This window comes from Helobdella robusta (assembly GCF_000326865.2).
Source record: "Helobdella robusta unplaced genomic scaffold HELROscaffold_38, whole genome shotgun sequence".
Taxonomy (NCBI): domain Eukaryota; kingdom Metazoa; phylum Annelida; class Clitellata; order Rhynchobdellida; family Glossiphoniidae; genus Helobdella; species Helobdella robusta.
The window spans coordinates 750390-766656 of record NW_008704829.1 but is presented as its reverse complement, the minus strand read 5'-3'; the positions used below and the strand labels follow the sequence as shown (position 1 = coordinate 766656).

Here is a 16267-nt window from a genome sequence, read left to right as displayed (position 1 = left end):
TAAATTAAAAAATATCGTTTTAAATGAAAAAAAATGTGTTTTAAATCGTTGTGTTGCAAATAAATTTTAGCAAGTGGAGTAAACAGCTTGGTCCCATATAGTAAGTTCTCTATATCAAAAGACAAGTTCATCGATTTAAAACTCATCAGTTAAGAATATTTATTTTACATGAAAAGTGCAATTTTAAAATCTCAAATGCTTGTGTTTTTCAGCTTTTCAATCAGTTGTTCAAAGAATATGTTTCAAAATATTGTATCCAATCATGTATTTTAGTGATTTTGCTAATTTTAAATTGATCAATAAGCAAGGGTCCGCCCAACCCATTTTTTAAATAAACAATTTAATTTAGTTTTTCACAAATAGAAAAAAATTATACTCACGAATAAATCACCAAATGTTGTTAATAACTTCATTTAAAACAAATATTTTTCAATATTATAAATATTTACAGAACATTTTATCTTCTATTGACCAACTCAACTTCAAAAAACTCAAATTTTCAAGCTCAAAAGAAATCAACTTTAGACTTGCAAGAAATCAACAGTCGGAACTTTCATTCAACCCAACAACTTCCTGTGACGTAAGATTTGAACAAAACTAAAAACCCAAGCAAAAGCGGAAATGGAAATGGAACCTGGGCCTCCTGGAGATCCGGAAGATGAAAACCTACCTGAGGAAGTGTTAGAACTAAGAAGGCAAATGCGCCAAAGGGAGATTGTAATAGTGCCAGATCCAAGAAACTTAGATAGGCCGGAAGAGGGCCATATTAATGTTATTATACAACACCCCTTAAATGACGAAGCGAGAAGATTTCTAGATGAAATGGTACAAATGAACCTGCCAAATGGTGACGCTTTCCATAACCCTCGTCCGAACCGGAGGAGCAATAGATGTAGGAAATTAGGAATGCACCTCTGCTTCATTGTAGGTGTCGTTGTTACCATTTGTATGTCTGTGTTCTTGTACATGAGACATTTCTACGACGATAAAAACCCACCACAATGGATTAACCTGATGTATTCGGTGGTGACCAGACTCGAGGATTGCTACAAAATGATTTCAAAATTTGCTGAAAGTGACGAGTCTGTCAGTGACGACAAGCAGCTATAACATCATTTGACTGTTTCTTTTATATACGTATCTATACCTAAATCTTCAGATATAGCCTAGTTATTTCATTCTTATAAATAAATGCTTGAAACATTTTTTATGAAATGATTTTGAATGTCTACTTACCGTATTAATACATCTAATTTTGTAGTATCTATACAGTGGCGGATATTTTATTTTGGGGGAGGTATTTATTATCAAAATTTAGTACAACACAGTTTTTAGGTTGTCTAATTTTTTGGCCAAACCAGTAACAATTTGAAAGATTCTGATTGTCCCCCAGTCTTATTTAATATTTTGGCTCTTTCGGTCAACGTTGTCTAGATCTGACACTGTATCTATGAATATTTAAATTATTTCAAATATTTCGTCATCCGTTTGACCAAATAAATGTTTAGCAAAATTTTTTACAAAAATGTGATTTTTTTGAATAAACCGAAATTAGAATTAGCATTTAATGTGAAAAAAATTGACAAATTCCTAGTAAAAATGATTCAGGTTTGCGAAAAAATATATCTTAACCTAGTAGTTACCAGTAGAAAAAGTATTCGTTAAGTACTTATAGTACAATTAGTAGTAGTAGTAGTAGCAGCAGCCGCAGTAGTAGTAGCAGCAGTAGTTGCACTTGTGGTAGTATTAAAATAAAATAATAAAAATACATTGAAACCAAAAAAAATTACAAAGTTGATATAATTTTATTACATTTTATTTTTGTTTTTGGATTGTTGACAGACTAATAGTTTACGTAAGAGAGTTTATAAACAATAAAATAACTAATATGTAAACACCGGCAAAACCGAAAATGAAACATAATGAGGACGATGGCGATGGTGGTGGAATACAATGATGATGATGGTGACGACAATGAAAGTTACTAGATTATATGCACTATTATTATTATTATTATTATTATTCATCAGATATACAGAAGCATTTTTGGAATCATGTAAGCGCTTTTTTAATGATTTCTTCACAAATCAGCGAAACCTACCAACTTCATTTGGTTCTTTATAATGCTGTTGTAAAATACGCTGAACTGATCACTTGTCGTTCGATATTTATAGTTAAACCATCGTACCACAACAAATCTACACCACACAACGTACATACACCTCAACACGTACACATTACGTACACACGCGCAGAGCTAGATTACCGCACAAAATATGACGCTTTTACTCTTATTTTATTTACAACCACAAACAAACATGAATCAACACCTCACACGCACTGCATGCCACATGCCTAGAATCACCATGCATTCAAACCCAGCCAGAGTAGCAGCGATGCCAGGCGTCTTAGCCATTACACCATCGCGCCGGCCAATTTATTTGTCTAGGTAACTTATTTTCAGACGTTTATCTTAAAGGGTGTCATGAAGACTGTACTGAAATAGATGAATTTGCTGGAGGATGTTTCCATTTAGGCAAAAAAGTTGAACAATTTCTCGTCGATTATCTTCAAACTCTAAAAATTAGCCCGAAACTTATGAATTGCACCATCACCGACCATCATGCGCTGCATGATATAATCGTTATCAATTCAAGTAAGAACTAGTTTATTATTTAATTGCTTTACTCTAAAACTAACAAAAGAAGGGGCAAGTAGGCGGCAGTCCCCAACAACCACCCCCTCTTCACAAACGCCTCCTATAATTTTAATTCAATTCACCCAATTTAATCCTAATTAAACCTATAAAATTTGGAAAAAACCATCTTTATTCTAAAAACAATCACACACAGAAAATTTGACAATAATCGAGGCTCCACATCTGAGTTCAAACTCGACTGACCTAACCGTCAGTGTGGTCGTCTACCCGCTAGAAACCGGCCAAAAGTTGATTCTCTATTTCAGGCTAATAGAGGCACCAAATAGCTTCTTCATAAACGGTGTAACAAAAGTTATAAATGGCTTTCTGCTACTGGTAAATAATCGTTCTGTGATTTTTTATTGTTGTCTATTTTTGGAAACTTGGAAAATTATCCTGTAAACTCAACTGTGTGTGTGTTGTGTGTGTTGAAAATTTTGGGCGGCTTTTATACAATGAATAAATATATATAAATATATCCTACTTCATTATTAGGTTCCCCAAAATTTGTTTTTGTTTTATTAAATAGGCAAATTTTTCTTTTCCAAAATGAATTACAAATGAAAAATATTTCGTCAGTGGTCTTTATAACTTACCATAACAGAACAGTAACTGCATAAAAAGAAACCAATAGTTTAAAGGGAAAAAAGGCGGAATTAAGAAATAAAATTAATTTCTTTTCAGAAATATGATATCAGTGGTCCAAGAACCTTCACTGACACCCCAGACGTCAATCGATCACTGAACATTCTACTAGCTGCATATTTTGACGACACGGAATATAACCTGACTGTCTACAAAATCAAAATGAAAAATTACTGTCAGTGCATCGTTTTGTTACATTTTTGTAAAACCATTTTGGTTTTTACAAGAATTGAAGTGGAAATTTCGTCCTGTATCATTTTTATTTTTTGTCTAATCATTTTTGAAAAATTAAAAAAAGAATTGTGGCGGATCCAAGTGGGAATGTGAGAATTCATCTCCAACACAAGACCATGACAGAAAAAATATTATAAATTAAATGTTAAAAAAGTCATAAACTTAACATTTTAAAAATTGTATCTCTTTTACCTTAACGGAGATTAGCTAAAAAAGTGAAATACTGGGCGGAAACGGAAATTAGCACAAAGTAGTGTCCATCCCTTTGGAATTTTGAACGTCAAACCCATCGTAAAATTCCGGATCCGCCACTGACACTATCCCTTTTGGAATGTGTAAATATTTTTTTTCACCAAATTTCATTTTCAAATGTTTTAAAAAAACCCGTTCAACAGTTTTAAATTGCAAAATGTTACTTTTCGACAACTACTTATTCTAATATCATCACCATGATCACCATAGTCATTATCATCTTCACCACAATCATCATTATCTTCTTCATCATCATTATCATCACCACCAACACAAACGTTATCGTCATCATAACTTTGTCCCCGTCATCACTATCATCAAAAACAATTTCTTTCCCTAGTCAGTCTAAAATACGCCGCTTTCGACAGTCTAAAGGCCAAAGTAAAGCAAAGAATAACTTGCCTGAGTGTTGGCTATCCGCCTGCAAACAGATGGCTTTGGGAAGTGAAAAATGTAAGGGGTGAAATGGTTAAAAGTGAAATTTTTCAGACCACCGACGAATCAATAGTCTTTTTCTCGAAAGGCTATTATGTGGTAAGCTGTACGGCTATCAACCATATTGGAGGTGAGATTACATCGGCGTCTGTAACTGAGAATATTGTAATTACTGGTCAGTTGGGAGTGTTGGTTGGTTGGTTGGTTGGTTGTTTGGCTTGTTTGGCTGGTTTGTTGGTTGATTGATTGGTTGGTTGGCTAGATGGTTGGTTGGTTGGCTAGCTTATTGCTTGGTTGGTTTTTTGGTTTCTTTGTTGGCTGGTTGGTTGGTTGATTGATTAGTTGATTGATTAATTGGTTGGCTGATTGGTTGGTCGGATGGTTAGTTGGTTAGTTGGATTGTTATCTGGTTAGTCGGCCGGTCTGTTGACTGTCTGACTAGCTAACAATAATATCAACACACAGCAATGATATTATTACATCATTTAAAAATTAATTAATTAACTAATTAACTAATTAGTTAGTTAATTAACCAACAGAAACTATGGTGGCAGCCACAGAGCAGCTCTCTAACTCGTCGCCGATATACGCCGTCTTAATCATACCAATATTGGCCACTTTGGCCGCATGGATTTACATCACCAGTAAGTGGGCGGCACAATGGTGTAATGGTTAAGGTGCCTTGCACTGATCATGCAGTGTCCTGGTTCGACTGCAAAGAGATTCCTTGCCATTACGTGCAAATTGTGTGTGATTTGCTGATTTACGTGTGTTTATACACCAGGTGGTAATTGTGATGACAATGATGACGGTGGCGATGATGATGATTATAGTTATGGTGGCGATGATGCTGATAGTTATGGTAGCGATGATGATGATGATGGTGGTGCTGATGATGACGATGGTGACAATGATGCTGATGGTGATATGAATAAAAAAATTGTATCGAAAAATTCCTCAGTAGTCCCTTATAAAAACTAACCCTTTCTTCGCCCTAGGAAAGAAAGCAGCAGATAAAAACTCCGGCGCTGGCGCAACTTTTCCACCGGTGCTGAATGGGATGTTGAACGAGTCGGCCAAGCAGTCTCCAGGACCATCAGAATGGACAAATCCGGGAAAAAGGATCGATTCCGTCCTCTCTGAAGAGGTAAAGCAGTCTCCAGAACAGTCGGTATGGACAAATCCGGAACGTAAGATGGATTCCGTCTTCTCTACAACGTCAGACGTGTCTAGCTGAACAGACTTTTGCATTTATTAAGAGATTTCGAGACGAAGATTACGCTGATGGTGGTGGAGATGGTAGAAGAAGTTCTTGGATGAAATGTGGTGATTGGCGAATAATTTGTAGATGCTTGTCTGGTGTATTTTATAACTCTGATTGTTTTAACTGTAATAGTACATGAAACATACCGGGGCTAGTAGGTATACTGCCTGTCTTTTCATCCCTTCTACGCCGTTTACGTAACTAATAAAAATAGAAAAAATCGTAAATAAAAACATTGAAATCTATTGTACATATCGTAATTTTAAACAGAAATAAAATCAGTTTATGGGTAATTAAAATCCTTTTTTCATTGACAATCCTTATAGGCTTGTGGGTAATACTGAATTCTGAATAGAATATTAAAATAATAAAGATAAAATTAAATTAAAAATTAAGTTAATTAGATTAGTTAAATTTTAAATTAAAAATAAAATAAATTATATTAAATAAAATATTGATAATTCATCATACGACAAAACGGTAATTTTTAACTACTTTTGATGGTTTTAAAGTCTGCACATGCACAGCAGTCTAAATGGTTAATGATATAGCAACATTTCAAGGTACGGTTAGTGATAACCGCATTAAAACATAAATACACACATACGCACACACACGCACACACACACCACACACACACACACACGCAGAGTCGAGTTAATTAACAGGATAATTTTCTAAGCTTCCGAAATGGATGGATGGAGAATGGATGGATGTAAAATTATTCGAATGGCATTCAAATGATTTATAGCAGCACAAACACACAACACACACATACATACATACACACAGACACACACACAGACACAAACACACGGGTTATTTATTCAGATGACAAATCACTCCTCTACTGATCATCGTCGTCGTTACTATCCAATCAATCAATCAATCAATCAATCAATTAGCTTATAAAGCGCTATTTCCGCGATGTTCAACAGCGCTCCTCAATGAATTTTGAAAACAGATGGGTCTTGAGATCCGCTCTGAACTTCGCAAGTGATGGAGAAGTAGTTAGAGAAGTAGGTAGAGTGTTCCAGAGAAAAGGACCAGAAAAAGCAAAAGCAGATTTGGCAAAAGAGTGTTTAACACGAGTTAAGAAAAAGCGAGAAGAAGAAGACGATCGTAGACCGGGGCGTTTAGGTTCAATTAATATATCTGATAAATACTTAGGAAATAATTTAGATTGAAACTTATACATGAACGTGCAAATTTTAAAAATTATTCTATATTTTATAGGTAGCCAGTGCAAGAGAACAAGATATGGAGATATATGAGAAAAGAAAGGGGCACGAGCAACTAGACGAGCAGCAGAGTTAAAAGCTTTACCTAAAGGATAGAGTATAGAGTCAGGAAGACCATAGTAGAGCGAGTTACAATAATCAATCCTAGATAAGACTAACGAAGTAACAAGAAGGAGAAGAGTAGGATCATCAAGAAAAGGCAAAAGTTTTTTTATTCTACGTAGATGAAAGTAAGAGCTTCTAGCAACACTATTAATCTGAGAAGAGAGAGACATAGTAGAATCAAAGATAAAACCTAGACTACGAAACTTATGAGAGACATCAAGAGTTTTAGAATCAGGTAAGATAATAGGAGGAATAGTAATTGAGTGTTTAGATTTACTAAAACAAATTAATTCAAACTTAGAAGGATTAAGTTTAAGACACATAGAATCAGGCCAAGCGATAATCGAAGAAAGACATAGAGATAAATTATGAAGAACACTATTGAGATTAGATGGAGGAAAAGAAGTATAAATATAAGAATCATCAGCATATAGTTGACTAGAGAAAGAAAAGTTATTAATAATACGAGGTAGTTCAGAAGTATAGAGTATAAATAGAAGAGGGCCAAGGATAGAACCCTGAGGTACCCCGAAAGTAAGAGTAGAGGAGTTAGAAGTAGAATTATTGAGAACAACAGAAGAAAAACGATTACAGAGATAAGAAGAAAACTCAAGTACTTCCACGTATAAGTTACTCCCATTCTGTCATTATTATTTTTTCTGTTATCTTCATTACTTATTAATTACTTATTAATAAATAACTAATTAATAAAGCTTATTATTATTATTTATATTTTTAATGCTATTGTTAAGTGGATTCACCTCACGATTTTATTAATTAATTTTAATAATTGTGGTTGTCATCATTATATAACTATTCTGTATACACACAACACATACACACACCACACATTAACACACACACTCACACACAGGCACACACAGGCACACAGGCACACACACACACACACACACACACACACACACACACACACACACACACATAGATATATATTTATTTGAAATCCACCAAATTTCTAGTGCTTTATAACATTTCTCAATATTCCCAACCAAATTCTTGTCGTTACAATAATAATTATAATAAAATAATAACAACAAAATAATAATAAAATGATAACAATAAAAAAATTATAATTAATAATAATACTAATGAACAATAATAATAATAATAGAAAAATAATAATAATAAAATAATAATAAAAATGAAATCGTGAGGTGAATCCACTTTTAAACAGTTGAAATCTGTTTACCAACATTTAATTACACAGCAATGCTTTGGTACTAATCAGTCAGATAGGATGTTGGTTAATTTTCTCTTTTCTGGATAAAATATTTTCATTTTATATAATTAATTTAATTAATTCTAAATAAGATTAATGTTAATCGTTAATTTTTTTTCTATAATTGTGTAATTTTAATAAGAGTGGTGATTTTACATTTTTAATGAGGTTTGTGTGTTGATTTTGATTTGATAATTTGGTGAATTTTTTTTGTCTCAACTGCCTAATAAAACTTTAAAAGTCTAATCTAAGGTTAATAGTTAAAATGTTAACATTTTAAAATAAAAGTATGTAGTTTTTAATTAATTTAGTTTTTAAAAATTTTAAATCAGCAGAAAAGTAAGTTTAGAAATTAAAAAACAAGTACTTTAATAGTTAATACTAAATTAATTTAGACTCTAACTAAATTAACACCTCTAAATTTTAGAGGTGTTAATTTAAAATTAATTACTATTACTTAACTACTAATAATGAAATAATGAAATGAAATAACTAACTAACTTAATTAACTGCTAATTTACATTCTTACCTACCTACACAGTCTGTTTACATTACATTTGTCAAGTTTTGTTAACACTTTATTCAATAATTTTATATATTACATTACTAGTATTTATTTATTATATTTATATAAAATAATTTAAACTTGAAGATTTTATCCATAATGAATTATATTTAATAAATACAACTACTAAAAACTGTAAAATCAAATAAAGAACTTACAATTACTAAGGTTTAATTTATCTTTACATAAATTTTAATTAATCAATTAATTAATTAAATGATGTTTAATTAATTTTGTTTAGTGTTGTATATATAATTATATTTTATATAGATTTGTTAAAATAGATATAGATAGATACTAGATATATAATATATATAATTAATATAAGTAAAGGAAGTATTCCTCCAGATCAGACTTTAGCCTTAGACATTGTCCTGCTAATTAATTGTTTAATGTTTAGAAGTTTAATTGTTTAATTCATTGTTTAGATGTTTAATTGTGTTTATTGATTGAAATGTTTGGTATATAAAAACATACGTTGGCACATTACAACCTTATCTCAAATACTTAGTCAAGTAATTTTAGTCGAATTTACTGTATAATTAATCAGTAATTTGAAAAGAAATTAATACAAGTTATTAGTAAATATTGTACCTCGACACTCGAAAATTCATCTATTTTTTTTCTTTAAATTTCTAAAAAAAATGGCAGCTTGGTCATTTAATTCGTTCTTTTCAAAAAAACCAAAATCACGGACGTCATCGACTGTGTTTCATTTTGACGTAGTTGAAGAGGCAAAAACCCCAAACAACAACGACACTTATTCGAACACAAGGAATAATTCAGGAACACCACACCACACGGATGATCAGGAAAACATAACATCATACTCCCCTGTACACAATTGCGACCACTGGAACGATTCGGAGGAGGGCTCTCAAAAGACTTTACCCTTTTGCTGCGGCCTTTCAAGGTTTTCCACCAAAAAAGCAAACAGGCTACCCACCAAAGAACCTGATTGCCCCCAAAGCCAAAGACAACAACAACAACAAAACAATAATCGTTCTGTCTCTTTAGATGAATCTCCCATCTATGGTGATTGTAAAAAATTAAATGGCAACAATAAAAGTGACTCAGTTAACGGTAACCTTAGTGATGATAAAGAAAATACACAAGATAATGTTTATGAAAATGGCAGTCTTGATTTATCTAGGGTAACATTCCGACAGAAAACCAAAGACACCGAAGTTAATCATTCGAAAAATTGTGTGATTTATTCAAAATCTGATCGCTCTACTATCTATCCACCGTGCTATGCTAATGGATGTTTCACTGGTTCCAATACTGATGTTAATGGCAAGGTATTTGTATATCTGTGTGTTTGTGTATTTGTATATTTATATGTTTGTAAATTTATGTGTTTGTGTGTTTGTATGTTTATGTATTGATGTATTTACGCAATTGTGTGTTTGTATATTTATGTAGTAGGATATCTAATTATATTGACTAATTGCTGACATTTTGTCTGGTGAGGGTTTTTTTTAATTTGTTTCCTTCATTCATTCGTTCGTTTATTCATTCGTTCGTTCATTCATTTATTTATTTATTTATTTATTTATTCATTTATTCATTTATTCATTTATTCATTTATTCATTTATTCATTTATTCATTTATTCATTCATTCATTCATTCATTTATTTTTATTTCATTCATTCATTCACTCGCTCATTCAGAAAGGATTTTGTATATAAGTCAAAGTTTAGATAAATAATGGCATAGCTTATGCTGCTTCCTTTATAAAACCATATAACTATAATTATGTACTTTCTGACAATTTTACTTCTTTTTTCATTCATTCATCATTCATTCATTCATTCATTCGTTCATTCATTCATTCGTTTACTTGTGATTTTTTTTATTTGTCAAAAGATTGATTCCTTCTTAATTGAAACTATTTCATTTTGATCTATCTTTAGTTTATTTATTGTCGTTCATTTATCCAGCTATTCATTGGTTCGTCCGTTCGTTCGTTCGTTCGTTCATTCATTCATTCATCTATTTGCTTAGTTATTCATTTATTCATTCATTCCTTCATTCATTCATTTGTTCATTTATCCATTCATTCGTTCACTTGTTTGTTTGATCTGATTTAAATATTATATTCCATTTCATCTAAAAGTGTAACTTGTATTTGTTTATTTTTAATTCAATTTTCTATCTAAAATTCGCACTTAACGTATTCTCTCAAACTAAATTCTTTCCTAAAGTACTTATCAGATGTATTAATTGAATCTATACGCGTCAGCCGGTTTAGGATCGTCTTCTCGTTCTCACTTCTTAACTCGTGTTGAACACTCCTTTGCTAAATCCGCATTTGTTTTTTCTGGCCATTTTCTCTGCAACTCTTTTCCTCCTTCTCTGTTTTGTTTAATTCATTAATTTATATAGTCACTTGCCTTTGTTTGCTTCATTTACTCTATCCATCCATCTATCTGTTGTTAATTTGTCTGTCTGTTTGTATGCTCGCTTGATTGTTCATTCGTTCGTACTTCCGTTCGTCCGTTCGTTCATTGATTCATTGTTTTTAACATAAATTAAATCTGTTTCCCAGAACTCTAACCTGCAAACGCTAATCATTATCTTTTTTATTCCTGATGATGATGATAATGATGATGATGATGATGTCGATGATGGTGATGATGATGACGATGATAGTAGTGATAATAATTATGTTAATGATAATAATAATAATAGTTATTATAATTATTATTGTTGTTGTTATTATTATTATTTACTATTATTGTAAATGCAAAAATTATTCAGCCAATCACATTGTTGGCAATTTAGTCATGTGATTTTTGTGAACTTGTTGATTAGTCACTTCTTTGTGATCTGGAGTTTGTTTGTAATGTGATTTTTTATTTTTTCACTTTTTTTACACGCACCTCACACACACACACACACACGCACACACACACGCACACGTGAGCACGATTGTGTCAAATTAGTAATTAAACGTTTTGTTGATGTGTGAATTTTGCACTGTCATTAACTATAATATTTTTGATAATAAGTTAATGAGTTAATGATACACACACGCACACACCACACGCACACATGTACATACACACACACACACACATACAACCACGCAGACACACACACACACACAATTACTTGAAATAGTATGGAGTATTAGAAATTGTTTATTATTAATTTCTTAAGTTATTTTGCAATGTTTTGTGGGAAGAAAATATTATATGATAAGTCTTGGCTTTGAGTTAGTTGTTTATTAATTGTTAAATAATTTTGAATAATTGGTTATTTTTTTCTCTTTTATTTATCTTTACTGACTATCCTTTGTCTCTCTCTTTCTCTCTGTTACGGCCTCTCTCTCTCTCTCTCTCTCTCTCTCTCTTTCTCTCTCTCTCTTTTTTTCTCTCTATAACTTCCCTTTTCATTGCTGTATTTTTCCTGTCTGTTATTTGAGGTAAACCCTCTTTTTTTTTGCTTATTTGCTTTTTGCTGTAATTAAATTTACTGACTAGATTACTGATTAATTATTCTTCCTTCTTTCTTTTTCTACCTTCTCTCTCTCTCTCTCTCTCTCTTTCTCTCATTTTTGCACCCCACTTTATGCTTTCTTTATCAACTTCAAACATCATTCTATCATTCTCAGAATACATTCGAATCCTTGAATAATTTTCAATTTTATTATTTTCTGTTGTCATACACACACACACACACACACACACACACGCACACACACACACATACACACGCGCTCGCACGCAGACACACACAACAAACAAACACACTCAAACAAACACACACTCAAACACACACTCAAACACACACTCAAACACACACTCAAACAAACACACACACACACACGTTTGTGTGTGTGTGTGTTTGTTTGCATGCAATATTACGCTGCTTCGTCATACAACAATTAAGCTGATATTTACAGGTCCATTCATATACGTATTAATCCTATTTGTATGCGCGTATAATATATATATATATATATAAGGGGTGAACGCGTATAATAAATAAATATATATATATATATATATATATATATATATATAAGGGGTGATCTAGCAAGTAAGTAAGCTTGATGTAGTTGTTTTATTAAGGGTTGAATAAAAGTTTCATTGAAGTGGATTAGAGATTATCTTTTTTCCAAATTTTCACTTTCAGGTTTTATTTTTTTTTATTATTTTTTTTTCAAAAATATAATAATAATAATAATATTATTATTATTATTGTTGTTGTTGTTGTGATTATTATTATTATTTGTTGTTCAGTCTATTTTTAGTAAGAAACGCGAAACAAAAATACAAAATAATTTGCGTGTTTCAGAAAGTTATAATAATAGTGTATGCATGCATATTTAATGGGGAATGAATTTATGTATTCTCAAAACAGGGTACGACTAATGACCACAACGACGACTGCAACAACCGCAACAACCACAACAACAACAGTGAAGAAGATGATGACAATTGTGACTTTTTAAACGACAACAACAAAAACAACTACCTAATAAATTCACCCACCGATTTATCCGAAGACCAAGCCATGAACCTGAATTATAAACCGGGGGTGGAGTTGCCAAAAAACCTAAAAAAGATACCCATCCCCGTAAGGTCGGCCCTCGACGCCGTCCAACATCACCCCCCATCAGCAACGACGGCAACAACAACAAAGTCATATGACATCGAAACAACAACAAAGGCCACAGTGAATGACAAGAAGAAATTGTTTGAACCTAAGTTATGCAATAATTCGGATAATAATACTAATAATAATGACAACAACAACAATAATAATAATAAACGGAATACCGTCAAAAAATTAACTTCTTCAGCAGCTACAACAGCAGCTACAACAGCAGCAGCAACAGCAGCAACGACATCACTATCATCCTCAAAATCATCGTTGTCATCTTCACCTTCTTGTATCTTGTCATCCACAAAGCCACCTTGCCCAGTTAAGCCAAAACTCCAGCTGAAGATTTCTGCTTCTTCGATTCCATCTACGTCATCAACAACTACGTCATCATCTTCGACACAGGAAAAAGCCATTCCAAATTTAGTCCCGCCGAAGCGAGACGCGCATGGCAAAATAAATTTCTGTAAAGAATTTCTAAATCAGCCGTCATCATCGTCATCAGCAACAGCAGTAGCAGCAACAACTACATCATCGTCATCATCTTCAACAGCAACAACATCATCAACAACATCATTATCAACAACGACAACAACAACGACATCATCTGGGACGACGATTAGAAAGAAATTGCTACCATCTTCTACATACAGAAATTCTTTCACAACTGAAGATGCCGACATTTTTGGATCGAGTTTGTTGAAAATTTTTCTCATTTATTATTACAAATATGATCAATAATTATCCATTATAAAGTTGAATGTAGTTTTTAATTGCACTCAGCGGTCGGAGTTTTTCTTTTTCAACGTAATAACAAGGAGTGTTTTTTGAGTAATGAAAATATTCTTGTTTATCACGTCTCAGGCTTTTGGTTTGACCGTACTCTTAGTAACCCTCATAGAAATAACCGCCATCATCAATCATTTTGAAATTCAAAGAAATCCTGGACGCAGACCATTCCGAAAGATTCGAAGCCACTTTTCTCAAATAGTAAGTGGATGCGATGGATCGATCGACTTGGGCACAGACAGAATCTAATGGCTGGAATAAAAAAAAAAGTCAAACCCCTCACGGATAAAGGCCAGCCTATAAACGAAGATCGAATGATATTGACATTTGAGCACTTCTATCAGCACTATCTTTTAAGAAAAACTAGATTTACAAAAAAAAAAAAAAAACACCACTTGTGGTTGTATTCAGTTTGCAAGGCTTACCTACTGATCCATATGGGAAACACCAAATTCGTTTTTTCCATACAATCTTATTTATATTACTATAAATATTATTATTATAAATATTATTATTATTATTATTATTATTATTATTATTATTATTATTATTATTATTATTATTATTATTGAACCAGCCCCTCTAGAATGTACTCACTCGCTGTGACTGAACATTTTAGATTAATAGGATTTTATAATTATTTCGTTATTGATATTTGGTATTTGGAGTTAGAAAATGAAAGGATGTTTTCATTATTATTATTATTATCATTATTATTATTGTTTTTATTATTATTGTTGTTGTTTTTGTTGTGCTTCATTAAGGTTGCAAGATGCCATCAGCCTATAGAAACTCATTTACAACAGAGGATGTAGAGAATTTCGGATCAAGTTAGTCCGATCTATGAAATGTATCATTGTCGCTATCATCGCTATCATCATCAGTATCTTTGTCAGTATCTTCATCGTTATCATCATCAGTATCTTTGTCAGTATCATCGTTATCATCATCAGTATCTTTGTCGGTATCTTCATCTTTATCAGCATCAGTATCTTTGTCGGTATCTTCATCTTTATCAGCATCATTATCATCTATTGTTCATTCTTATGTTCATCCATTTGTTCACTCATTTATTAACTCACTAATTTATTATTTCATTAATTCATTCATTAATTCATTAATTAATTAATTCATTCATTCATTCGTTCGTTCATTTATTCATTCTATCAATTATTCATTCATTCTATCAATTATTCATCCATTCATTCATTCATTCGTTCGTTCATTCATTCATTCAATGGCGTTTCAAAATCATATAAAAATCACGTGCTCATTACATATGCATAGAGCTATATTATTGTTCTCTTTATCAAAAGTCAACAACTATTTACATACTGCAATGAATATTTATGAATAGACACACACAAACACAAACTCACAAACACACTCACACAAACACACACACTCACACAAACACACACACATTTTTGTTTGTTCAACAGTTCGCAAAGCAAAATCTCTATTCGCTATTTACCTATGTTATGTGGGCTATTTATTTGTTTTTAATACATTATAAAGCAGCGAGGTAGAGTAATGGGCTAAATGCCTGTTCTTTTGTGTCACAGTGACAGGTTTCAAATGCAAATAGGTCCCTCACCCAACATTACCACACACACACACACATATATATGTATACATTATTATTATTATTGTTTTTATTAGTATTAAAATCTATTATTATTACTATCACTCATTAATTATTATGAATATTAATTATTTAATTATGTTAATTTATTCACGTAGGGCCGTCCTTGAAACTTAGCCTCCATAACTTGCAGTCTAAGCCCATCATCAAAGCCAAACCTAAGTACAGAAATGCCGCCATATTGCTTAATAATAATAATAATAATAATAATAACAATTGTAATAATAATAATAATAATAATAATAATAATAAAAATGGCATTAGTTATAATAACAGTGTTAAAAGTATTGGGAATAAAATTCCAGGGAATAATTATATTAATCCTAGTAATCATAAAAAAAATAATGATAACAATAATAATAATAATAAGACTGTTGATGATGGTAATAGTGATGATGGCGATGTTAGTAGCGGTGGTGAATCGTCACTGAACGCTGCTGCCAAGACGTCATCAGCAGCTGCAACTTCATCGCCTTCATCATTTTTACAGTCGAGACAGATTCGCGAGAAACTCTTCTCTAGAGGTTTGTGAAAGCTGG

General features: G+C 32.0%; 4 protein-coding genes across 4 annotated transcripts in view; all 4 read left to right on the top strand.

The window, feature by feature from the left end:
* Window positions 1–621: 621 nt before the first annotated feature.
* HELRODRAFT_176529 (hypothetical protein) lies at window positions 622–1110 on the top strand (the record flags this gene model as incomplete). Its single annotated transcript, XM_009023877.1, has 1 exon — window positions 622–1110. One exon carries the CDS (start codon window positions 622–624, stop codon window positions 1108–1110), a length of 489 nt encoding a protein of 162 aa, XP_009022125.1.
* Window positions 1111–1912: 802 nt separating this feature from the next.
* Window positions 1913–5501, top strand: HELRODRAFT_176528 (hypothetical protein; the record flags this gene model as incomplete). Its single annotated transcript, XM_009023876.1, has 7 exons — window positions 1913–1940; window positions 2450–2656; window positions 2853–3034; window positions 3383–3518; window positions 4170–4394; window positions 4804–4908; window positions 5263–5501. The coding sequence occupies 7 exons, from the start codon at window positions 1913–1915 to the stop codon at window positions 5499–5501; spliced, it is 1122 nt and encodes a 373-aa protein (XP_009022124.1).
* A 3822-nt stretch (window positions 5502–9323) lies between these two features.
* HELRODRAFT_176527 (hypothetical protein) lies at window positions 9324–13620 on the top strand (the record flags this gene model as incomplete). Its single annotated transcript, XM_009023875.1, has 3 exons — window positions 9324–9980; window positions 13052–13272; window positions 13494–13620. The coding sequence occupies 3 exons, from the start codon at window positions 9324–9326 to the stop codon at window positions 13618–13620; spliced, it is 1005 nt and encodes a 334-aa protein (XP_009022123.1).
* A 1235-nt stretch (window positions 13621–14855) lies between these two features.
* The window catches only part of HELRODRAFT_192780 (hypothetical protein), a gene marked incomplete at its 5' end in the record, with an annotated part of 12862 nt that continues 11450 nt past the window's right edge, over window positions 14856–16267 (top strand). Inside the window, 2 exons of the mRNA XM_009023874.1 lie at window positions 14856–14913; window positions 15827–16252. Coding sequence (XP_009022122.1) covers window positions 14856–14913; window positions 15827–16252 — 484 coding nt within the window. The remainder of the gene's footprint in view (window positions 14914–15826; window positions 16253–16267) is intronic.